The 27,067-nt window shown below is 42.4% G+C and overlaps 1 protein-coding gene across 3 annotated transcripts in view; it reads left to right on the top strand.

The window, feature by feature from the left end:
• Positions 1-27,067, top strand: part of LOC144825154 (uncharacterized) — a 285,935-nt gene that overhangs the window by 241,769 nt on the left and 17,099 nt on the right. The window contains exons 2-7 of one of the 3 annotated variants that reach the window (XM_078684024.1): positions 2,058-2,155; positions 5,294-5,348; positions 5,452-5,528; positions 19,589-19,643; positions 19,747-19,824; positions 22,376-22,453. In XM_078684024.1, coding sequence (XP_078540150.1) covers positions 5,325-5,348; positions 5,452-5,528; positions 19,589-19,643; positions 19,747-19,824; positions 22,376-22,429 — 288 coding nt within the window. In that variant the 5' untranslated portion in view covers positions 2,058-2,155; positions 5,294-5,324 and the 3' untranslated portion in view covers positions 22,430-22,453. Of the gene's footprint in view, positions 1-2,057; positions 2,156-5,293; positions 5,349-5,451; positions 5,529-19,588; positions 19,644-19,746; positions 19,825-22,375; positions 22,454-27,067 lie in introns of those variants that run through there. The other 2 variants (XM_078684022.1, XM_078684023.1) reach the window with 2 other exon arrangements.

Raw genomic sequence — 27,067 nt, 5'->3', positions numbered from 1 at the left:
AAGCACTGCGGGGTAACATCCGCGTTGAAAAGGATGTTCCCCCTAGGAAATGTTATGCCTTATGGTAGCATCGGCTGATGTGAGGGAGAGTGCCCCAGTATGTGTGCTGCAGCACAGGTGTGCAGTGCACCACACAGCAGCTGATGCACCGCTAGGTGGACCTAATTGCTAATTCCCTATACAGGGCCTACATGACCTGCTCGGTGTCGCAGTTGTGGGGCTCATTGAGTAATAATTTTTTGTTTTCTAAGAATGGAAGAGTTTTTTTTCAAAAAGCATGCTACTCACAATCAGAGGTAAGTCAATTTTACGTTACAAATACTATCTGATCCAGCCATTAGTAAACCAGGTACTCAGCGCTTGCTAGGCCTGATTATTTAAAAAGTGATGCAAACTCCTCTGTCCTGTCACACAGATAGTAGTTTATCAGGAAGTTAGCGTCCTTTGTGCCTTTCTTTATGTATCTCATATAGTGGCAACCTTAAACTAATGGGTAGTATGGATTGACAACGGAGACTGAGCTGGCCCATCAAAGGGGGAGGAGAAGCAAAGTTAATTCATTGAAAAGCATAGGTATTTAAAAATGTAGTTTCTGTTTAAGAAATTAGAAAGAGAGCTTAGGTTAAGGAAATTAGCAATAGGGCAACAGGTGATCTGGTTTAGAAAAGTACAATGGTACTTTGTCTGCATGTCAAAATATTTTTTTACAGATTTACTGTACCACTAATTGGTTTTGTATCATCTTTATTTATTACATTAGCACCCAGGGGTAAGAGGACATCATCAGAGCGAAGGGGCAACCACCACCACCAGTAGTGGGTGGAACCATCACCACCATTGTGGCTGCAGATGGTTCTGCTGGCCCCAGTAGGTCCAGTTATTATTATTCCCCTAACTTCTACCTCTCGCCACTAGTATAATCATTTTGGCTTGTTTATTTTGTAATACTCTCTCCTTTTTTCAAACTCCTCTATTTAATGTTTGTTGAAATCTTGTTATCCCTGCAGTATCCTTTTTTTCTATATTTCATATTTCTGTAGCTGACTTCTTCCTGTCTGTAGCTTTCGTCTGCTTTATTAGAAAACTTTTCCTCCCCCCTTATATGCATTATGGCACTGTAAGACTAAGAGAATAGAACTTTGGTACCTTGAAGATTGCAGGCTCAAGTAAACTATATATTTACCACTCATGTTTGTTGAGAAGGCTTTTTTTGCTCATGTTCAAACAGTCAAAATGAGAGAGTGGGCATGTTCATGATCCCCCCAAATGTTGTGTTATCATTGATTTATACAACATACCATTTCTGCTGCTGTTGGAAATGCATGGTTTACTCAGTATCTCAGACAGTGGAGCTTGGCAAGAACGTGTGAGATCCCTTTGCAATTGTTAACCAAGGTCCCGATTCAAAAAGGTAAACTTACACTGTCTGTGTAAGTTTGCTACTTTTCGGTATTCACAAAGGTAAACTTAGATCAAAAGTCTAACTTTTCTACTTTTCGGTATTCAAAAAAGTAAACTTAAACCAAAAGTCTAACTTTACTACTTTTTGGTATTCACAAAGGTAAAATTAGACCAAAAGTTAAAATGTACTTTTTTTTTGGTATTCACAAACGTACACTAAGACCAAAAGTCTAACTTTACTAGTATTAACTTACCTGTGTGAACATCAAAAAGTAGTAAAGTTAGAATGTTCGTCTAAGTTTACCTTTGGTAATAACGAAAAGTAGTAAAGTTAGACTTTTGGCCTAAATTAGACTTTTCGTCAAACCTTACCTTTGTGAATTGGGCCCCAAGAGCATGTATCCTTCAATGACCATTCCACTGCTTCATTGCACTTCAATGAATCCTCATAGCTCTGTCCTTCCATTACGAAAAGTTTTTGATTGGCTTTACTACCTAGCTTGCTTAAAACATTTCAACCAACAAACCTCCCAAAGTGATAGATTGGGGACTGCTAAACTGAACTGCAGTGAGGTATTGCTGTTGTACTTTGACAAAAATAATAATAAATACTAATGAGGTGAATCTATTATCTAAAATGGGAAATGTTATTGTAGTCTCACAGATGACCAGTGCCAGGGCCAGTGCAGTGCGAAGGGGGAGACCCGGGAGGTTGGAGGGGGAGGAGTCCCAGCAGCAGCTGAAAAAGGTGGAGGTAAGTCACATTGCTTGCTTATTGACAAATTAGGTATACTGTATTTGTTAAGCGAGGCAAATATCTCACCAGTTACAAATGGGGTTTCTGGTTGGCAGAAGTATGCAGCTTCTCTAAGCAGGAACCACCACTCTAGTCAGGGTAAGATAGATACACACTAAAAGATAACCTATGGTCACCTTCTGGTAGCTTGGCAGAGAGCAGCCAGGCTTATCTAAAGAGGCAATGTGTAAAGTAGTTTTGCAAGACACACACACAGTAACACAATGAAAACACCACTGATTGTGTTAGACTGGGGCAAAGTCAACAGTTCAAGTAAACTGCGGTAGAGCGCAGGCTGGGTGACAAGAGTCACACATTCCTGATGAACAGTGTACTTCGATCCTTGCTGCAAGCAGCGAGATGCATGGTGAAGAAGAGCGATGCTTCTATGTCGGACCCGCAGTAAAAGTGATGAGTCAATTTTTTTCAGGCAGTGGTGGTGATGCGTTTGGTCTGTTGAGCGAAGGTCCGGTTCCGAGTGTGACAGTTCTGAAGATGATGCGCCGGGTTAATTCATGCTGGAGGGGTGGTTCACCGAGCTTCTCTATGCAGTAGCAGCATTGACTTGGTTCCAAAGCTGTGGACCTGGACGAGATGTGGCGGTTCTGAGTGTGATGCTGCAGGTGCGACTACTGCAACAGGGTGGATGCGCCGGTTCTGCTACATGCAGACTGGAGATGTGGCAATTTCTTTCGTGCAAGTATCTGGGTCCACTTTCAGTGAACGAGGCACATGGAAGAAAGAGATTTTGATATCCCTGAGTCTCATTCAACAGGAGGCAAGCCAACAAGCTGTTGGAGATCCCTTCAGTTGCAAGGCCGAGTCCAACTCTCCAGAACAGGGTCAGAGATTATCAGGCAGCAGAGCAACACAGCAGAAAAGCAAGGCTCCAAGATCAGCAGTCCAGCAGAGTATCAGTCCTTCTGACAGAGTCCAGTTGTAGCTCCAGAAGTGTCTGTTTTGGTAGGGTCAGAGACCTATTACTTATACTCAGTTATGCATTTGAAGTGGGGGTAATATCAAAAAAGGGTCTTTAAAGCACACACAGGTAATTTTGTCCCAGCCCTGTCTCTAGACTATCAGTAGGGGGTAATCAGCCCTTTGTGTGGGGGACAGGGCACCACCTATTCAAGGGTAAGTGTAAGTCCAAAGGGGATGATAGATGGAGCGTTTGAGCAAATCAAACACTCACCCCCAGTCAACTGATCTGGGTTTGATCCATCATCATTCTTTAGCTCACTCCACCACCCCAGTTCAGACATGGCCATATGCAAATCAGTCTGACCCTGTGCCTCATGGGAAGAGTCCAGCTCGAACTGCCAAGCCATGTCTTCCCTGGACCGGAAACAAGCATCCTGGGACCGGTTTCTGGCTAATCAGCTGTCATCAGCCAAGCTAGATTGAATCCAGTGTCAAAGTAAGCAAGGGACCCACGTCTGGGCATACCCTGCCAACTTAGGGCAAACTAAGCGATACCAAAGGGGATGATGGACAGAGCGCTTGGGCAAATCAAACACTCACCCCCACTCAACTGATCTGGGTTTAATCCATCATCATTCTTTAGCTCACTCCACCACCCCAGTTCAGACATGGCCATATGCAAATCAGTCTGACCCTGTGCCTCATGGGAACAGTCCAGCCCGAACTGCCAAGCCTTGTCTTCCCTGGACTGGAAACAAGCATCCTGGGACCGGTTTCTGGCTAATCAACCGTCATCAGCCAGGCTAGCTTGAATCCAGTGGCAAAGTGAGCAAGGGACCCACGTCTAGGCAGACCCTGCCAACTTAGGGCAAACAAAGCGATACCAAAGGGGATGTTCGGGCTCGACTGTTCCCATGAGGCACAGGGTCAGACTGATTAAACTCAGACCAGTTGACTGGGAGGGAATGTTTGATTTGCTTAAGCGCTCTGTCCATCATCCCCTTTGGCATTGCTAAGTGTAGTCCCTCCTGCCCTTCCTGCTCAAGAAGGGCCATTAGAAAGTACTCATGCACGCCTAACTTTCCTGTGTTGGTGGTTGTCTATTGGGAATGCACAAAGTATAGCTGTCACCCATCTCATATGTGTATTAGAGACAGGCTGCAGGCACACAGATCTGTAAGAGCAGATAAATGTCAACTCTCTAAAATTGGCATTTCCATAATAGTAATGTTAAATTCATCTTAAACAGTGAAGAGGATTTGTCATAGCCATTCCAAAGATATAAAATATGACACAGCAACTCCTTTCTAATCAGGAATTGCAGCTTAAAAGTGCATTAAGCAATTCCCAATGTTAACCTAAGAGAAGAGGAGGCCTCACAGTGGTGAAAAATGAGTCTAGAGGTTTTCACTACCAGGACATACATAACGTAAAACTACCTTTTACTTACACTGCACCCTGTCCTCTGGCCTACCAACAGCCTACCTTGAGGGTGATGTCAGATTTTCAAGCACTCTTACCTGTAGGATGCTTGTTAGAAGATTTTGCAGAAACGTTATAGACCAACTTCCCTTGGCTCTAAGTAACACCCAGTGATGTATCATTTAACACTAAGGTTATTAAATAGAATTTAGGGAGGAGGGCCGGATCGGGGACGCTACCTGTTCCTTGATTGTCAACCTGCGAAGCAATAAGGAAGAATATTGTAACTTCAACTCCTTTTGGCTGTTAGGCTGTTATCCCATACTAAGATTTGCACTCCTTTTGCTTAAACTCAAAGAGGAGCCTACCTGCGACTTCTGAAGTTAGGCGTTGCGTCCGTGTTGTCGTTGTGAAGTAAGATGGAGTAGGTGTTGATGGTCTTCGTGGAGATCAAGGGGGCAGTCTTGTGGAGAAGTTTGTATTCCTACATGAAGATGTAAAGAGTTGGAATAAGTTACTGATTTTTCTATACCAAGGAACTACCACTTTAAAACTGTAGACTTGAACATTCCATGCTCTGCGTCACTTACTCTTTTAACCCTCTTGATTTTGTTCCTTCACAACCTATATGTTTTATGAGAAAATCAAAACACATTCTTAAAAATAACAAAGGTCAAAATACACATGTTCTCTTTCAATCACAAAAGCGTTCACTGGTTAAAGTCTTTCAAGTCTTAAATCTTTCTCTTTCAGGACCAAATAATTGTTCTTAGCCAAGATTCAAATGATCGTCTTTGAATTATGCCAAGTAAGTATATTTCTTTAGTTGCTGCTTGCTTGCGGTGGGCTCCTGCATTAAGTTAGAAAAATGTTCACTTAGCTTTCTAATGTTCTTCTTTCTTTCATTGCAGCTTAATGAAGGTCTTCACGATTTCCATTGGCTCCAGGGCGTTGCCTCGTCGAAGAATCCACAGGACCAGCAGGACAGGTGAGTCTTCTTGAACTTGGAGGAAGGCAAAGCGTCTTGGTAACTTCGGGTGTGGCTATTTATACTTGTGCCACACCCGAACGGCTGTTGACGCATCGCGCACATTTTCTTATGTGCCTATGCGTTTAAACTGTTCTCCTTTTGCCGGTAGCTTAGACAAGCTCTCTCACCTCTGGGAATAGATTCAGTAAATGCCAACGAGTTTCTTAATAAACTACGTGTCCCCTTTTGTGCATACAACAAAGCTGAATATTTCCCAATACCATCATGCAGTCACAAGTATATCAGATAACGATACTAAATCAGTATGCATTATATGTACACAAGTCAACACCACATAAAATCATTGGTGTGCAGGATGCACAGGACAGGAGTGGGTTTTAAAGTGGGATAAGCTCCTTTAAGAGCACTACAATAAATTATTGGGTGGCGTAACGAGTGTCATGACATTACTCCCCCCCTTAAAATTCCCCCTAAAACTTGAGGGACTGGTTTTGGTTTTTCTGGATACCTGAGATGAAATTGTTTTACCAAACGTGGAGCATGCTGCAAGTTATCAAGGGCTCCCAAGAGCACTCTTCTGGGCCGAAGTCAGTCCAATGTACCAGGTAAAACAATTTCCCACAAATTCTTTTTGAATCCACAATTCTCTGTACTTCAAATTCTGGAACCCCATCAATCTGCATAGCTGAGGGAGTTTTCTTTAACCTTGTCATGGGATTAAATGGCTTAATCAAACACACATGAAAAACCGGATGACATCGATATTTGTGAGGTAAAGTCAACTTAACACTGACTGGATTTATTATTTTCTCTATGACAAATGGCCCAATGAAACGGGATAACCACACCTTGTCTCCAATTGAGTATTTAGGTTGTAGTGATCTGTGTGAATCTGAGATACCTTTTTGGGTTTCTTTTGCTTGCGCTAAATGATATTGAGCTTGTGTTTGGATATGAACCAACCTTTTTACATGTTCATCTAACGATGGAATTATAAAAGGAGATCTAATTGGTCCAGGAATACTTTTGGGATGAAAAACATAAGTATTAAAAAATGGAGATAGACTAGTAGAGGAGTTATCCATGTTATTGGGTGGAGAGCCATTGTGGTCTTTTGAAGTGTGGGTCGCGACAGCCAGCCAGTCACTTTGTGCAAGTGAGCGAGCGAGTGAGGATCAAGGAGGACGCCGCTCCGCCGCTCCTCATCCTCAATCTCAAACCACTAGCCCCCCCGTAGCAGCCGACACCCAGGAGACACCCAGGAGCGGGGGAGAGAAGAACCGGTCACGCCGCAGCTGGAAAAGAGCCGGAAAAAGAGCTCCGCAACTCAAGCCCCCACAGCAGATGGCAGCCAGAAGCAGGTGAGCCGCAGCCGTGCTACGGCAAAAGGAAAAAAGGAAAAAAAGTGCAGAGTGAGCAGCGGCAGGCCGTGATCAGCGGGCGGCCGCAAGCGTTTTTCCCATCTTTGGTGTGTGGTGAGCAGTGCACGGCTGGGAGAGAGTGGGGGAGTGGGTGAGAGTAGTCTGTATCTCCCCCCCCATCCTGTCCTTCTGCAAGAGGAGTGAGATTGCTCCTTTACCTGGCGAGGCTGTTGGGTTGGAGCGGCTGATCCAGGAAAGAGCCAGAAGAAGGAGTTACTTGCCAACCTTCAAGGCTGAGGCAAAGTCTGAGGCTCGACCCACAGAAGCAGCAAGAGCAAGAGGAAGAGGCGCCACGAGAGGCATATACAGGCACACACAAGAGGCACGCTCCAGCGGTTTATGCCTAGGCGACAGACGAAAGCAGCAACATAACCACAAATGCTACAGTAATTAGTTCAGGATCTAGCTCAATTAATCAACGGTAACTGACTTTTGCCTCTTCCACCGCCAGACTCCACTTAATTCCACCAGACTCTACCAGACTCTACCAGACCCTACCAGACCTGACCACTGAATTTAGGGACGCTAGGCTCAAAGGGCTCAAGGGCTCAAGGGGCTCAAAGGAATCAGCGCAACAAGGGTGCCGTCGTATGGGCAAGGGCAAGGGTAATACTCCATGAAGAAGAAGAAAAAGAACCAGGAGTAGGAACAAAAGCAGGAAGACAAAAAGATAACTATGAGATCAGGGAGATCTAGGAATCCTCATGTACCCCTGAACCCTACCAAAAGATCTAGGAGAGCAAACAAGGGCAATAAGAAATCCAATACAGACTCTATGAGTGCTGGCAAAGACGAACTGAAGAAAGGGGCGGCGGAAGGCGAAAAGGAAGGAGGAGGAAATGAGCGGCTGATCCCCCTGACCCCCTTTCTCCCAGGTCATCCCAGCCCTGAACTTTCACGAAACCTTAAAGGGTCAAGCTTCCAACCTAAAATTTATACAAAATTCTCATTCATAAAGGACGCTGGTTCGGTCCTTTGCCTGAACACCCGGCAGCCCAACAACCTGCCAACTCCGATACTACCGGTTTCCTACGCATCAGAACAAGGGATTCAGACAGAGCAAATGAAAGAGCCAATGAGAGGGTTGAAGAGAAAGCCCCCTCCAGAGGCGATGGACGACGAAGATGGAGAAGGAGGGGGGGGGGGGGAGAAGAAAAAGACAGCGACGACAGGGATTGCCCAGACACTACACAGACTGAAAACCATAGTGGAAACTACAGCGAGTTCCACAGAGGGGTGACCCTTGCGACGACCATCAGGAAGTGGGCCCCGTTTCGGACCCGGGCTCAATCCCGGCCCAGCCGCATGAATTAAAAACAAAGGCATCCATGAACAAGCAGCAAGATTCTACCCAGAGTGCCCTGAGCACGGGTTCTATAATAAACTGGACCCAGAAGGACACCATCAAACCACCGGGAGTAAAATGCTCCCCAGAAGACTGGCGCAACATCGCCAGAGACTCTGAGGAAAATCCAGGGATTCAAATGGCTCCTAAGGTGCCTAGTATACCTGACGTATCAGAAGCCTCAGTAATTCCGGCATCAGTACCCAGCACATGAAGTAATCTGAATTTGTGGATCTCAGGTCCTGTAACAAAGGCAGGGCAAGGCTCCCCCGGTCTACCACAGGACCTTATGTCAGAGAAAAACACACCCTCACCACAAGACCTCAGGCAAGAGCAACCAGAACTTAACAAGTGCACAGGGACGATTGCAGACCAAGATGATAAAACAAAGGGGCAGTCTCTTGCCGAGCAACTCTCCACGGCAACGGAGCCGCACGAGCTTGGGGCACAAGTCCACCATCCGGCACAGTTTGAGCAACCCCTAACCCCTCCTCGAGGTCACCTTCCAGTGCAGGTCAGCTCAGTCTCCATTCCACCAAAAGCTTCGGACACAGAGGCCTCGTATCCCACGCAAGAAGAGTGGGAAGAATTGGTGGCCTTTTACAACTCACCGCCTCATGTGGTCCGAAAAGAAGCTGCAAGAAGCCCAAAATGCAATTCCTCGCAACCCAGCACCATGATCCCAACACCGCAAGCTAAGGCAGACATATGGGAATCTCTCTTGCATACAATGCAACTTTCTGTTAATGCCATCCAATACCAATCAGATAAAATGGATCTCCAGTTAACAGTTCTACACTCACTATCAGTATTTGTCTCCAACATTGATAATAAGCTAGCTGAACTGAATAATCTGGTCAAAAGGGCACAAGAGGAGACAGCATTTTTACAATCAAACTGTCCTGGCATAGCAATCGTGGATAAGATGGCTACACTCCCTGGAGCAATGGATAACCTCCTTACAGGTATCAGGGAGGCTGTCAAAAACAGTTCACCAATGGGCCAACTTGAGAAGAAAAACAATGCATGGCAAACAAACAACAGGGATATTCTGACACCATCTGAGGATCTCTTCCCCCAAATTCAAAAAGAAAAGTTGGCAAGAGAAAAGGAAAATGCAACACCATTAAGAGCACAAGGACATACCAGGGAAGGAGAAACCCTATTATCAGCAAATAGTGACCCAGTTCCCACTCGGGAACCCAACCAAAAGGAGGCCCCGCCGGATCATGGGCGCTCCCCAAAGCGGGGTAGAAAACAAAGGAGGAAGGGTCGTAAGTTAAAGTTAGGCACTCTGGCTGAAGGCAAAGTTAAGAACAACCAAGTCAGCATTCTGCTTCCAGACCTAATGCTTGACAACTCGGCTCTAACGAGCCCCGAGACAGATACAGAACTGGACTCATGCCCCTTCCCCAATCAGGATCAGAGGCATACGACCCAAAGGAAAAATAATTGGAAAATAAAGACTCCTAACACGACAACTCCAAAAAGAGTTGACGGCCCGCCCTGAGGAGCAGCGTAAAAGTTATAAAACCTAATACCAGCGAGGGTCCGTACGAATGTGGGGAAAAAGCTATTATTAACCGGAGTGCCACAAGAAATAAAAAAACATCTCCCAATGTAGGCAACAGGGCACAATTAGACCACCCCCCAGAAGCCACATCAATAGGAAGTCCTCCAAACCAGGATCTAATAGGAGCAGATGAACCAAAGGCTCCTGACCAGAGAAGGCCAGCATAGGATTCCATCAGGGGTGAGACCACCTCCATAACCCCGCAGAGCGGTACTAACAGGATAAAGGTGCATTTAGGCAACCCCAAAATTTTATTAATCCCGGAATACACATCAAGGGGCGCTTTTGACATCCTAAACAGGGGCAACATTCTACGCTTGCTAAACTCCATTGATAGCTTAACAAACATATCCACCAGCGATCTAGACTCAGTGAAATTCATAGTCTCACCGGAACATCCAGGGTTGGAAGTTACCAAAACAGTATGGGCCACAACAGAGTTGGCTGAGAGCATGCTCAATGAACAAGCAAAGCTCAATAGCTGGGGCATAATACTTCGCCCATTTGTAAAACCTAGATATCCAGATCCCTTGGCATGTAACTTCTTACATCGGAACGCACAAAACCAGGCCAACCAGGACCCTCATTCGCTCTCTGTATTGCGAGGGGCTCGCAGCAACACCCCGGTCAGTTTAGAACAAAAAGAACTAGGCGTTAGAAGGCAATACCCCGTGAAAGAGCGAACTAATTTAGACTGGACATGGTTGTGCAGGACTATAAACAACAAGTCGGAAAAACACTGACATGACAAGCCCGTAACTGGGAAAAATCTCAAAAGCCTCAAAATCTGCTCCTGGAACATTAACGGCATTGGGGATAAGCTTATGGACTCGGAACTAAAACTTTACCTGCAAAGCTTCGACATCATAGCCCTGCAAGAAACCTGATCAGACTCTCCTCCACTACTTCCAGGCTTTACCCTGAACTTTACTCCTCCAACCCAGTCTGCAAGATTTGGCCACAAAAAAGGAGGCCTTGTCACATACAGTTCATTAAAAAGCACGCGTACAATAGTGCCACTACCATACAATCTAGACTCTCCGAATGCAATGCAAGTATTACGAATTTCCATTCTAGACCAGGGAAGGATGGAGGAGATAATTCTAATAAACCTTTACCTACATCCCCGAGGTAAGAAGCAAGGAGTCCTGCAATTGAAAGAAGAGCTCATAAAGCTATTAACTGCAGAGAACACACATCAGCCTGATTGTTAGCGGCGACTTCAATGAGAACATGCTCAATAAATCGGCAACGGAAGTCAGCACCGTTGAGGACCCATTTGCATTGGAACAATATTCTCAGGACAATTCTTCAGGGGGAAGAAGTACAAAAGCAGCACACCGACTTCTAGTAACACTTGAAGAACTTGGTCTTCAAGCGCTTAATGGGAGATTCCCAGGGGATCGTCCCCAAGCAGCAACATTCCATAGTACAACGACCAGTTCAAACAAAAAAGGAGGTACCCTCTGAACCGATAAGGGACAGGGTAGACAACGCTGTAAAGAAACACAGGTCCCTAAGTAACAAAAGTATCTTATAAGTCGTAATACCGTCTGCTATAGTAATACCATGGGAGGCAGTAACCGAATAGTGTCTAACCACAAACATGCTTAAACAACCCACAATATGAATGTGCAGGAGGTACATACAACGTCAGCGGAAAATCTGTAAAATACAATATATTAAAAACATAAATCAAATTTTAAAAACATCAGATTATTTATTTTAAAACAGCAATCCAAGGCTTTACCCTGAAATCAATACATAGACCAACATATTCATAAAAAATTCAAGGAAAAAAAAACAAAAGTCGACGCAGCTTTTCGGTGCTTTGTAAAGATGAGACACCTTCTTCAGAACGTTTTTTATCTCTCTAGTCTTTAAGGACTAGTCTTAGATTTACACACAGCCGAAGACAATGTATGACTGCTTGGTCATTTATGCTGTGGTTTGCAGTTGGTGAGAGTCTATTTAACATCCACCTGTAGTTACAATTTCATTGATAAAGATGAAAGCTGTACCAAGGATGACCACAGTATGATTGGATGAGAGTCTGGTCAACATGACCGCACTCTTTTTAGATTAACTAATACGATCCCCTTTGTAGAGTCTAGCAGTGGAAAATCTTCAAACTGCCGGTATATTAGAGGAGGGACGACTTATGCATTTATTTCCTCTATTTTTCTGACCGTCTTCTCATGTATGCGATAGGACATCAGTCTTAAAAAAACGGACGGCCTCCCTGTCACCGGATGTAGGTACAGCTTCCTGGTGTGTGAAGCCCAAAATGAAACAACGGACCTAATCGCCAGCTGGGAGAAATTTACAGAAACATTACGTAAAAATATGGGAAAAACACAGAGGAAAAACCAGCTTGAAGGAGGGGGCAATGCTGCCAATCAAACGTGGTATCATAATCACGCTTTTGCAAACAATGTTCACCTAAAAAATCTAAAAATTCTCATCAGCCAAAAGTTACGAAGGGCAAGGACAGACCCTGATGCCAAGGACAAACTGAGGCTGTTAAATCGTGGTCGCAGGAGGCTGGTCTGGCGATTAAGGCGAGAATCAGAAGAGTCCCTGTGTGCCAAACTCTTATATGATGCCAAATCAAACAACAGCGCCCAATTTTGGAGAAAGATCAATAATTTGTCTATGGAGCGGAGTCAAGGCATTAATTCCTTTGGCCCAGAAGATGACTGGATAACCTTCCTCAGCATGCACTTCAAGGGTACTGATACTAACATCCAAGGAATTTCCAAACTCACAAACTGCCCCGAGGATCATTTAATACTCAGTCGTGACTGCCATGAGCTCCGACAGCAAGATCAGACAATTGTAATTAAGTGTGCACTGATCTGTAACAGAATAGCAAAGGGAAGACGCGAGGGGGCCCCGGGTCCAAATGGGATCCCACCCATACTGTTTAAGCAAGATCCCGAGTTTTGGGCAGCTGCCCTTAAACCAATGTTCGTCAAGATTCTGCAGACATCATTAATCCCCATCATCATGGAGGGGAGCCATTATTTCGCCCATCTTCAAAAAGGGAGACCAAAGCGACCCAAAAAATTATCGGCTAGTGGCTCTGCTCGATAACGAGGCTAAATACTTTGCGGGTCTGCTTCTAGAGGAACTGTCATCCTGGGCAGCTGATGTCTCAGCAATCCCATACAACCAAACAGGTTTGTGCAAAGGTATGGGAACTACATCTAATATCTTAGCACTTTCTTTATTAATTGACACAGCCCAAGAAGCGAACCATCCACTCTACCTGTGCTATATTGATTATAGCTCGGCTTTCGATCATGTCGACAGAAACCTTCTGTGGGAAAAGTTACACAAGCTGAACATTCCCCCACTGCTTTTAAACCTATTAATTCTCCTACATAGCGAGACATGGGTGCAAGTTAGGCTGGGCACCGGCGACCATCTTACAAGAAGGATTCCACCTTACACAGGAGTAAAACAGGGCTGTGTACTTGCCCCAATACTTTTTAATCTTTTTATGGGAGATCTATCCACACTGTTGAATGATTGTAATTCGCACGCTCCAAAGCTAGGGGGCTCACAGATTTCAAACGTATTCTATGCAGACGACCTGTTACTCATCAGCCGGACCCCGGTTGGCCTGCAGCGGCTGTTGGATATTGCCTCAAGATATTCCGCTGCTAACAGACTTACCATCAACCGCGAAAAATCAAAAGTTATGTGTATTAATCTTTCTAAAAAGAAAGCAACATGAAACTGGCTCTTGTCATCCAGAAAACTAGAAAAGGTTTGCGAATATCGATATTTGGGGGTCATCATAGACCACAAGGGCAATTTCACGCCGCAACGCGAAGCCATAAAAAGGAGAGGATTAACCGCTGCGGCGGCACTGAGAAACTTAAAAAACACAGTTCCTGGCCCAAGCTTACTTCCTCTTATAAAGTTAATACAGGCAAAGCTAATCCCAGCCATCACTTATGGCAGTGAAGATATGAGAGGGAGGGATGCTCCTCTATTAGATAGAACAGTGGCAAAAGCACTTCACATGATCTTCGGCCTTCCAAGGTATTCATCGCCTGCCCAAATGAGACTTGAGTTCGGGTTACAAAAAGAAGAGCTGGCACGCAAGGGAGCCTATATAAAAACCTGGCACAAACTAAGCAGTGGAGACCCGAATACCCTAAACGCTCTCCTGTGGAAGGAACTTTAAAATAAAGAAACATGCCCGGCAAGGAGGTACTTGGAGGCAGCCATTGAGGACCTTGGCTTACAGCAACTCTGGGTACTCCCAGTCTCCACAGTAGCCTTTAAAAAGGTGGTCAACAAGACAGTCCGGAATGAATCATTGCTGCAGGACAAAGCCGCCCTAACAGAGCGGGCTCATGGATGGCATACAGTTCAATCGTACACCACGCCCTCGCCTCAAACCTATCTGCAGATGGGTTTTACCAAAAAAATAAAAGAGAAATTCCTGAAATTTCGCCTAGGGCTACTGCCATCAGCGGCCCATCTACCTCCATGGCTACGGCCACACTCACCAACAACATGCGGACTTTGTGGGAATGGCAAGGAAAACATAGTCCATTTTATCACTACCTGTACCGAGCTCACCCAAGATCGACGCGTCTTCTTGTATCCACTCTTTAATTTCCGCAAGATACGGACCTGTAGGCAAGCAGTGCCATCCTGCTTCAAAGGGGATGACATCCAACTGAGCTGTCAAATGGTAACATTTTTTGAAACAGCTGAGGCCCGCTTCAAAACATTGAAGGAACCGAACTAATCGAGTAGTACCGTAAATGGTCCAAAGGGTGAGCTCAACGGTACCCCAGAAGACCAACCTCTAGAGGGACACCTATGACTTTCTCTTACACTGATTAGTATTGATTACACATTAGGGACATCCCGAACAGTTATTATAACTTAACTATTCTTCTCTGTACTTTAGCCTTTTCTTATTTATTTATTTATTTTTTAAATTATTTTTTATTTTGTATTTTATCTCCCCTTGGCTGGCAGTGAAGAAGAATCTAGTTCTTAAATTGTTTTTAAGATCATTAGACCGTTCGACAATATGTTAAGCTTCCTTTAATTGTGTTGCTGCTATTTCACCATGTATTCTTGTCTTTTGTGTTTTATGGACGGAACTTTTGTTTTAACATTTTTAAATCTGATTTACGTTTTATAAATTGAATTTCCTTTCCTCAATATTGTAAAGGTTTGAAATAACCATGCACACTAAAGTATTATTATTATTATTATTATTATTATTGTAAGCAAACTCTGGAAATCCATAACATTTCTGACCATTCTAGTTCATCCTCTATTAGTGCACATCGTAAGAACTGTTCTATGGTTTGGTTGGTTCTTTCTGTAAGACCATCAGTTTGAGGGTGATAACTAGAAGAAGAGCAGATATCCATGTTTAAAGTTTTTCCTAAATGTTGCCAAAAATGAGAAATGAATTGGGGGCCTCTGTCTGAAATTATCACCGAGGGAATTCCATGTAATTGAATTATTTCTTTAGAGAATATTTGAGTTAATTCTTTAGCTGATGGACAAAATGAGGCATTTGAGAAAAATGGTTAAAATGGTGGTAAAACCATTACTTGTTCTAGGGAGCTCAACTATAAAATCTAAAGAGATTGTATGCCAAGGCTGGGGTGGTATCGTAAGAGGGAGAAGAAGACCACTAGGTGCTTGATGTTGTGCTTTGTTCTGTATACAGATAACACAGGTCTCAACATATTTTTGAACATCCAAAAACATGGATGGCCACCAAAATTTCCTTTTAATTAAGTGGTAAGTTTTTTTTTATACCAGGATGTGCAGATATTAAAGCATCATGATGTAATTGTATTACTTGAGTTTGCAGGAATGTTGTGGGTACAAAAATGTGTTCATTCATGTACAACAATTCGTTTTTTAATTACAATAAAGGATTTTGTTTCTGCCACTCGTTATTGTTTTTCTTGTAACTCTTTTTTGATTGATATCATCTACAACATCAGTATAAAATGCTCTAATTTGAAAACAGTGGTCAGACAATATAGGTTGAATAGCATCTGGTAAGAAACCTTTTTCGTCGGGAATTCCTATACGTGACAAGGCATTGGCCTTTTGATTCTCTTTTCCAGGAAGATAAGTAATTACAAAATTGTAATCATTAAAGAAGAGCGTCCAACGTAACTGTCGTGGAGTAAGAGCTTTTACAGAACGTAGACTCTGTGGATTTCTGTGGTCTGTATAAATTGTCACAGGATGTCTAGCACCTAACGAGTAATGACGCCATTCTTCACACACAGCTTTTATGTCTAACAACTCTCTATCTGCAATAGCATTGTTTTGTTCTGTGTGGGTTAATTTTCTTGAATAATATGCTATTGGATGCATCTGACCAGAATCTTTATGTCTTTGGGACAAATTTCCCCCAATGGCAAATTGGGATGCATCAGCTTCAACTATGAAGGGAATGGAAGGATCAGGATGCATTAAGATGGGAGCTGAAGTAAATTTATTTTTTAGATTTTGAAAGGCTTCTTCTGCATCTATTGCCATTCAAATTTTACATTCTTTTGTAATAATATGGTGATTGGTATTAATATTTGAGAAAAATTACAAATAAACCGCCTGTAAAAGTTGGCAAATCCCCAAAAACTGTGAATTTGTTTTACAGTGGAAGGACTGGGCCAGTCGAGAACTGCCTGGATCTTTTTTGGGTCCATCTCAATTCATTTAGGACTAAGAACATAAACAAGGAATTCTACCTTTGTGGTATGGAAGGTACTTTTTTCTAATTTAATAAATAGAGAATTTTCAAGAAGCTGTTGAAGAATTGCCCTTACTTGTTTTACATGTTCTGTAGTGTTTTTTGAATAAATGAGAATATCATCATTGTAAACTACACAACAAACAACAAAAAAACCTCTCAAGACCTCATTTATAAAAAACTGGAGTGCTGCTGGAGCGTTGCAGAGTCCGAAGGGCATGACTTGGTATTCATATAAGCCGAATTTGGTATGAAACGCTGTTTTCCATTCGTCACCCTCTCGGACTCTCACCAGATGATATGTTCCACGCAGTTCTAATTTGGGGTAAATGGTAGCATCTTTTAATTGGTCTAACATAGTTGGAATAAGTGGGAGCGGATATCTATTTTTAATAGTCAAATTTTCTAAAGATAGTCAATACACGTGCGAAATTCACCCCCTTTTTCGTAATACAAAAAAAAGACGGGAAGATACAGGCGATTTGGAATGTCGAATGAAGCCATTGGCTAAATATTCATCTAGATATTCTCTTAGGTGCTCATTTTCTTTTTCGGTGAGAGCATATATTCTGCTACATTGTAAGGTAGCTCCAGGCATTAAATCTATTCGACAATCAAAATCTCTGGGTGGCTTTCTTTTTATCGAATACATCAATGAGATCTGAATATTCCATTGGGACCCCTTTCAACAATAAACGCTTTTAGAGTCTTTTGGAAAATCATATCCTTGAACAAATAGTTTTGACACCTGATGCTGTAAACAAGTAGAATGACAAAAATCAGTGTTAAACAAAATTGTTTTCTTCACCCAATCGATCTTTGGATTATGCTTCATAAGCCATGGGACTCCTAAAATAAGACGAAATTGTGTAGCATCTATAATGTCAAATGTGATGTCTTCTTTATGTATAGTAGAACATGTCATAATAAGAGTTTCAGTATGGTATTGTATAAGTCCAGAAGATAATTCATTTCCATCAACAGCTCTAACTATTTCTGGGTGAAGTTTTGGTTCTGACTTTAAATTTAATTCTTGCAAAAAGTGCGTGTCAATGGAATTGCCTGTGGCTACTTTATCAATTAAAGCATTAACTGACCAGATTCTTTCTTCTCTTGAGTGAGACTTTAAGGAGACTTTTATACTAAGATGTTGAAAAGTTATGTCAGGAGTTATGGAGGCCAAGCTAGATAATTCACTTGACAAACTGACCTTTTGTTTTGTCGAGCATGTCAGTTTTCCGATTGCTGAATTAAACATGCATCAGTAGTTTTTTATTTAAGTTTATTAGGACGTGTTGGACATTCTTTCAAAAAAATGTCCTGCTTTGCCACAGTAAAGACATTGATTTAGCTTTCTTCTTTTCTCTTTCTCTTCTTTAGAGAGAGGTCCTTTTATCATACCAATTTGCATGGGTTCTCCCAAGTCTACTTTTGTCGTTGGTTCAGCTTTGAAGCTAATCTTTGAAAGAAAATACCTTATGATCAGTTGTCCCTATTTCACCCTTACGTTCTGATAAACGGTGATTAAGTTTCACTACCAAATCTATGAATTCCTCAATGTCATCAGGAGGTTCTAGAATTTGAGTAATCATGTCTTTTAATTTGTCTCTCAAACCCTTGCAAAAAAGAGAAACCCTCTTCCCTTCCAGACAATCTGCTTCTATAACTAATCTGTTGAACTGAGAAATATAATGTAATAAATCTGATGACCCTTGTTTCAGATGAAGTAATTCATGATCTGAAGACTGAACAAAAACATGCTTAGCAAAAATTTTGGGTTGTTTCGTTCTACAAGTGGCACAGACCAAAGAGCTGCATCTCCTCCTAAATAAGATAAGATAAAGGCAATTTTGGATGAGTCATCAGGAAGGGCTGTAGGTTTAGCTATGAAATGCAAATTACATTGATTCAAAAAGATTGTAAACTTATTGCAGTCCCCATAAAATCTTTCTGGTTGTACTAAAGGAACTGTCACTGGAGTCACAACCTGGATTTGGGTAGGAGTGTTTGTAGAACTTGTATGTAAAGTTTGCAATCCAGGCTGAAACGTTGGTGGTATCAGCACTGATTTTTGAGCGGCCAGAAAACTCCAGGTGCTTGGGTTTGGAACATAAGAACTTTGAATGCTAGTTTGTAGGCCTGTGATATCCCTTCTAAGGGCGGCATTTTCCGATTTTATATCAGCCAAAATTCTTGCTATGTCCTGTAAAGAGACTGAGCAGTTGGCTCCATAACGTCTGGGCAAAATTATATTCGTGGGCTTTCCCTTCTGTCAGATTTTCAAGCACTCTTACCAGTAGGATGCTTGTTAGAAGATTTTGCAGAAACGTTATAGACCAACTTCCCTTGGCTCTAAGTAACAACCAGTGATGTATTATTTAACACAAAGGTTATTAAATAGAATTTAGGGATGAGGGCCGTATCAAAGACGCTACCTGTTCCTTGATTGTCGACCTGCGAAGCAATAAGGAAGAATATTGTAACTTCAACTCCTTTTGGCTGTTAAGCTGTTATCCTATACTAAGATTTGCATTCCTTTTGCTTAAACTCAAAGAGGAGCCTACCTGTGACTTCTGAAGTTAGGCGTCGGGTCCGTGTTGTCGTTGTGAAGTCAGATGGAGTAGGTTTTTATGGTCTTCGTGGAGATCAAGGGGGCAGTCATGTGGCGAAGTTTGTATTCCTACATGAAGACGTAAAGAGTTGGAATACGTTACTGATTTTTCTATACCAAGGAACTACCACTTTAATACTGTAGACTTGAGCATTCCATTCTCTGCGTCACTTACTCTTTTAACCCTCTTAATTTTGTTCCTTCACAACCTATAATGTTTTATGAGAAAATCATAAATAGGAATAACACATTCTTAAAATGTTACAAAGGTCAAAATACACATGTTCTCTTTAAATCACTAAAGCGTTCACTGGTTAAAGTCTTTAAAGGCTTAAATCTTTCTCTTTCAGGACCAAAGAATTATTCTTAGCCAAGATTCAAATGATCGTCTTTGAATCATGCCAAGTAAGTATATTTCTTTAGTTGCTGCTTGCTTGCGGTGGGGGCCTGCATTAAGTTAGAAAAATGTTCACTTAGCTCTCTAATGTTCTTCTTTCTTTCATTGCAGCTTAATGAAGGGTCTTCGCGATTTCCGTTGGCTCCAGGGCTTTGCCTCGTCGAAGAATCCACAGGACCAGCAGGACAGGTGAGTCTTCTTGAACTCGGAGGAAGGCAAAGCATCTTGGTAAAGTCGGGTGTGGCTATTTATACTTGTGCCACACCCGAACGGCTGCTGAAGCATCGCGCACATTTTCTTACGTGCGTATGCGTTTAAACTGTTCTCCTTTTGCCGGTAGCTTCGACGAAAGTGAATCAAGCTCTCTCACTTCTGCGAATAGATTCAGTAATTGCCAACGAGTTTCTCAATAAAGTACGAGTCCCTTTTTGTGCATACAACAAGGCTGCATATTTCCCAATACCAACGAGCAGTCACAAGTATATCAGATAACGATTACGATTCTAAATCAGTATGCATAATATATACACAAGTCAACACCACATAAAATCATTGGTGAGCAGGATGCACGGGACAGGGTTGGGTTTTAAAGTGGGATAAGCTCCTTAAGGAGCATTGCACCAAATTATTGGGTGGCGTAATGGGTGTCATGACAGGTGTCATATATGTAAAACAAAAAGGGGAGTTTAAAGCTTGGCAAATGGTTTTAAATGCCAATTTGAACTGGCAGTAAAGTGCACCCACAGGTCTTGCAATTGCCTGAGACAGGTTTGAAAGTCTACTGGTGCGAATGGCACATTCAGTGCTGCAGGCCCACTAGTAGCATTTAATTTACAGGGCCTGGGCACAGGTTTTGCCCTTTTGTTGCAAGGTGGAAGTATTATATGATTTGGCTGATGGTCCTTATCATTTAAAACTAACACAAAGGTAGACCTTCGGTTCCCCCTTAGCAGCCTTACTCTGCCCTGGTAGTGTAACTTGATCAATCAGGCGTACTCAGAGGAACATGTGTTAAGCATTTCAAAGTATTGACTAAATAGGGAGGGGCACTCCTAAATTTTAATTGATTTAATTAATTTAATTTTATTATATATAGGCAAAACCGAGCGCAAGATAAAGATTTGCATTTCCGAAAACAAAAGTACTATTCGGAATAATAATCCCAACAGCAGTTTAGCAGTGCATTGGACCACAAATAGACCGACCATACCCCAGTTGAAATTTCAGGTTCTTGAAGTGGTGAGACCCGCACCGGGAAGAGATATGACTTAAACTCTTCTTCAGAAAAAAGTGTACTGGATCAGACATTTAGAAACCCAAGATCCCAAAGGGATTAATGATAGAGTGGATTTAGGTTGTTACCTTTAACTCTGCACCACAGTATTTAGACATGCCAGGTCTTAGGTTGAGATTCAGTTACAATGCTGCTATGGCTAGTATCATCTTTTAACATACCGTTCACTATGGAATGATGTATGCAATGAAAATGTTGTGGATATACTTAATGTGCATCTTAGCTTTTCTTATTTTATTTTTCCTTCTATTCCTTTTTCTTTTTTTCACTTTTTTCTCAAGAGTCTGAACATGACAACGGTTTCTCGCGGGGAATCATTCCTTTTCGGAATGTTGATTATCTTGATGTTTTTCACACGAGGCACATCATTGTTGCGGTTATTTTGACCATTCAGTATGGTTCGGAATGTCATTCTCGGTGCTCTCAAGATGGCGGAGGTAGTTCTCGTTACTACTCCGCGGGTTGTTTATATGATGCGGGCATTGTCCGTCGTTTGTTTTTACGGCAGGTTTAATACGCGTGCGTGGCATTTCAGGATTGTGTTGCATCCCCAAGCAGGTCCGTGAAGTAGATGTTTGTACCGGTTTTATCTTGTGACTACAGGTACGTTGAGGGTTACACGTTTGATTGTATTGACCGATCTGGGCTAGTGAGCGGGGATAGGTTTTCATTGTGTTTTTTTTTGTGTTTACAGTAGTTGCGCAGACATTATCGTCAGGCGAACACTCCCCCGCTGATGTGTTTTCTCGCGTCCGTGAGGCGGCAGGTTTTGGAAATGTTGTAGGAGGAGCAGTTATTGGTCACAGAATAGGTAGGTTTTGTGGTTGTTCTTGAGATTAGTGAGGAATCTTGATTATTCCAGCACAGATGGTTACTTTGAACTCTGTTATTTTGCAGTCTCCACGTTCCATTGAAGAAGTGATTCACAGTGTCATTTTCATTGTGCATTCTTTGCAGACTTCCCATCTCACTAATTGACTGAGGTTAGTATATCAGCCTGTGTTATCACTCACAGTTATATGTCTTGGTGTACATCCAGATATATCAGATTACCTTTTGATACAGTGTTCGCATTGCTTACAGCTGCCACGAGCGACAGACTCTCATGCCTTTGGGCATGGTTCTTCCATCTTGGAATTTTGTTGAGTACGTTTTATTTTGACATTGTGTATGTTTATCACATCGACAGCATGCCACATTTTTTAGAAACTATCTTCCGATCTGTTGAGTTTTCACATTTATTTTTCATTTTTTCTTTTCCTTCTTAAGGTGCACTTATTTGCATTGTCATAGTTGCCACCTTCATGTCCACCAGTCCCATATGTTAAAAGTCATACCATTGAATTAAAATGTTGTACATAGAAATTTCTGTGGTTCTGTATTAGTCTGCACCTTGGATATTGAAAGACGAATGTAGTTATATTTGATTTATTTTAATTTTTTCAGGTTGAGCCCCGGACGAAGGGCCTCTCAGCCCGAAATGCATGGGCAATCCTCTAAATATGTGATGGATTTCAAGTCCTACTGATGAATTTGTTATTGTGTATCATGTTTGTGTATTATTCAATATGAGTAAAAACTACCAGTTGATGGTTTATCACATTTATTTGAGTTTGAGTTGTTGATCATAACCAATGGATTGTTTGTTTTGGTATATGTAAAAATTGTAACAATTTTGCCACTAGTAAGTGGATTAGCAACAGTGCTCCAAGGCCAAGTGGGTTCACTTAATTTTGTTAGAAGCATTTCAAAGTACCAACAATGACAAAAAGTAACTGACACGACTCGAAAGAAACCATGGTACCAATTTATAAAAACAGATAGCATTTTATGCAAATATAGGCACCAGAAGAAACTTGATATGTTGCACATATCTGAAATTATAGACTTTCAAAGCCCTCGTGAATAACTTTTAAAAGGCTGTCAAAAGTTAACCCTTAAAGTCAATGGGGGAAAAATGCACTTATCAATACGATACTTGGAGAACGAGCTCAGGAAAGTTCTCTTGTGGTTAAGGTTCAATCGGACCCTAGATCAGGACTTTACAGTCACTCTTGTGTTACCTTGCCGCAGGAGACCGTGTGAAGATGATACTTGGCTGTCCTTGGTGCTAATGGGATCCACAGTAGCTGTCAAAATGCAGCAATTACACTCTACCCTTAGAGAGTAGAAACCTTTGGGGACCCTGGACCTAGATTTAACAGCAGGATTTCCTCAACCCTGCTTGGCGGCGCCATATGCAGAGGATAGCTGTCAGCTGTCATTTATAGGGGGCAGGGAGTGCCAACAATGCTTTGCTGCACACTCAACTACACCAACTTCAAGATGCAGGCACACAGCAGCGGGGTCATTGACGACATCTGTCACTCTTGCTGTGAGGTGCTCTTCGGCTAGAGAGGACGATGATGGGGTCAATTACCCGACTAGTGATCACCATACATTAGCTGCGGCAAATGTAGTCTTCAGACACCTTAGCGGCTGGAGGTCGACAGGAGTGGACTAGTGGCTCTAAGATATACTTGAGTTTAGCTACCACTTTGAGATCACAGGACCCCACTTCTCTTCTGATTCCCTTTTGACAGGCCCAGTGGGGTGCAATTTGTGTGACGCAGCACATGGAATCTTCTACAGGTTGCAGTTGCTGGTGCCACCAATCAGGGGAGTCTGCTTCGAATTTCCGGTTTCCACTGAAGTCTCTCCTTCTGAGAGCAATAAGTTCTCACCAAGGACACACATCGTCACTTGGGTTCAGTATATGATCTCTTCAGGGCACGCACGTGTCCTCTCTTTGCACTGTGGCTGAGTCCAAAGTCCTGATATTGATGTTGGCATCTTGTTTGTGCCTCTTCTTGGATTCCAAGTTAGAAATTAGTTTCTTGTGTCAGAGGAGCCCTTTACATCCTAGTTTAGTGGGAGTTGAGGGTGTGAGGGACAATGGCCAATGGGCTACTGGTCCCTGCAGCTAACCGCCCCTGTAGTGACAGCATCCTGTTGGTGTCTGTCACTATGCAACCCAGAATGCTCTATTTCAGGGTCTGTGTAGGAAATTGGGTTTTGTTGCAGAAACCCCCCACTTTTTGCCTGGCTTTTGATGCAACTTTGACTGCAGAGCACTGGGTTCCTGCTAAACAGGTTGCCAGTACCCGTGTTCTTTCCCTAAACCTATATCACATTTGGCACAAAATCGGCAACCCCTGTAAGTCATTAATGAAAGTTTCTCCACGTACCTAGGGCATGGGTACTGAAGAGGGTCCTCTGGGGCTGCAGCACTGGTTGTGTCACTCCAGAGACCCCTCACTAAGTCTATGCACTCTGTCATTGCAGGCTGTGTGTCTTGGCGCAGAGAAATGTGAATAGTCAACAAGGCGAACAGCCCCATGTGCCTTGTCAACCATACACTGCAGAAGATGTAGGCAAGTCACCCATACTGCAGGCCTTTAGCCCTACTGTAGAGTGCACTATATCAAATGTGTTGGCATATCAGCATGAGCAGATTTGTCCCTACAATGCCCAATCTATTCTGAGATGTTGTAAGTGCGCTGGGAAACCATAGTGTATGGACTGGATACTTCTCAGCACCAATTTCATAGCTCTGTGATGGCTTCACTGATTCCTAAGATGTTTGGTACCAAACATCTTGTCTAAATAATTAGTCACAATCAATACCTGCTAGCTCCCAGTCTTCATAGGAGCAGCATGGTACTTGAACCCAATGCCCCGCCTGAGTTCCCTCCAATCTCCAATATTTACATAGAGAGATTAGTAGGTCTCCAGGGTGGGAAAGGGGAAAACAATAAAGAGACTGCCTCATCTTGTTCTATGAGGGACTGCGATCACCTTGCCTGTCTTATTTATGGCTATGTGTTTTTCAGTGATGGAAGCTCAAAAAACAAGCAAACACTCAATCACTCCTACCTTTAGTATCTCTAACTATGATTACAAGATTATTATTTTCTCAAACAACATTTTCATACCACCTCGAGATTGAGGCCTTTGCTTCTCTTCTATTATCTGGATATTAATTTGCAATTTCCTGCAGTTTTTTCTATATGAATCATTCAGTCTTTTGTTTTTCCATTAAATTAATTTATTTTTTCTAAATCTTGTTCAATTTCTGATTCAAACTAAACAGTTTTTATTGTGTTTTGGTAAGCAGATATTTTTAAAATACTCTCAAGCATAAACTTTTACTATCTAGGATACTTGCGTGACTGCTTCGGAAGGCAAGACAGAAAAGTCAGGGAGGATTTTAGGGACTCGGGTAAATGTCATTATCTCTGCCGCAGTAGTTTTCTTGTAACTTGAATCAACTTGTTAAGCCCACATGTCGACCTTGAAGAATGGACTCTTTTGAGGTAAGAGCTGCTTAAAATTTATACCTAGTATGACTTGGAAACTTTTCTCTTGTAACTGAACCGACGCCCATAAATTGTCTCCTAATTCTGCTCGACAAACATGCGCAACAAATCTTTCACTAAAACACTACTCTAAATTTAAAAAGCAAGCATCAGAAAGTACTGCTACTCCAGGGAAACTCTTCCGTGAAGTGATCCGCTATAGAGGTAGAGCAAGTGCTTCACACTTCTCTGCGGTCCTCGAGTGCCTTCAGCTGCTTTAACCGCTAGAACTGTAACTTCTTTTCCTTGACAGCGGCCGCCATCTTATCTGACCACTTTTGCCACAGTGAACTCCATGAACATGCCTTTCTCCTTTTAAGACGTGGGTGAGACATCTAAGCCTGTTCTTTTTGCAATGCCCTTACTTGGTAGAAAAGACCTGGGTTAATGCTATGATTTCTGTCAGTAACCCTCCGCAAGGATGGGCCCCTCCGTCATGGTTTATGGGGGTATTGGCGATGAAAGGCCTTGACTAATATTCGAGCAATGACTTTTGTTTGTGTTTCCCAAGACCTTTCCTCTGGTACATAGCCTTTACAATCAACCAAATAATATAGCTTTCCTTGCACTCGTTTTGAGTACAAAACTTTTTTCACCTCAAACTCTTCTCCTCCCTTCATTTGTATTGCCTTTCAGGGGTACATATTCTCTGAAACCAGGTGAAGTTCTTTTCAATAAAGATACATGAAACACAGGGAGGATTTAAAGTTGTAAAGGTAACCTTAGTCTATCAGTCATCAGACTCACCTTTTTCTCAATGGTGTAAGGACCAATAAAAGAAGGCTGAACCCTCAAGGATCCCTTTTATCCTTAGGTGTTTTATGCTCAACCATACCTGTTCTCCCACCTGATAAATGTTTTCTACCATTCTCTTCTTATCTGCATACGTCTTGTAAAATTTTCTGATTAAGTCAGTTTTTCTGTGGCTGACTTGTGCGTCTCCCATATGTGTTGAACTAAGTCTTTAACCACTCTAACTGCGATCTCTTTAGTGCTAACTATTACATTTGGATGTCTACCATGATTTAAAAAGTAGGGTGAATAACCAGTGGAAACATTCTTCACATTGTTAAGTGTGAATTCTGCTGCCCAAAGGAAATCTGGCCAATCACCTTCCTGATGTAGCAGAAAAAACTTCAAATGCTGTTCCAATTCCTGATAAACTTTTTCTGACTAACCATCTGTCTCAGGGTGATAACTGGTTGAGAATCTGGGTCAATTTTGGTATCTTGAGTGAATGCCCGCCAGAAATGAGACAAGAATTGTGACCATCTATCAGAGATGATCACCTTTAGAATACCGTGAATTCTTACTAAATGGAGACTGAATTCTTGTGCCAGTTCTTATGCATTGTGAATGTGAATGTGCCTAAGAGCAACAAAATGGGCCATCTTTGTAAATGCTTCTACCATAACTAGAATGGAATTAAAGCCATGACAAGAGGGCAGATTATAATCAGATCCATAGTGAAAGTGTGCCAAGGGTGAGGGGAAATTGTTAGTGGTTGCCAGAACCCTGGGGGAGCTTGTTCGGTCGATTTCCCCATGCACAGACTCCACAATCTGCAATGTGTTACTTAATGTTCATATTCATATTTGGCCACCAGAATTGGTTTCTTATCAAATCTTCCATTGTACTGATTCCTTTGTGGCCTGCTAGAGGACTTTCATGACAGTCCAATAAGTGTCTCTCTTTTAATTCTGGCGTTGGCAAGTACAAGGCTCCATTGTGGAATGGCAGA

This window comes from Lissotriton helveticus, chromosome 3_1 (assembly GCF_964261635.1).
Source record: "Lissotriton helveticus chromosome 3_1, aLisHel1.1, whole genome shotgun sequence".
Classification (NCBI taxonomy): domain Eukaryota; kingdom Metazoa; phylum Chordata; class Amphibia; order Caudata; family Salamandridae; genus Lissotriton; species Lissotriton helveticus.
Note: the sequence above shows the minus strand (reverse complement) of the source record. Positions and strands in the feature narration are given on the sequence as shown.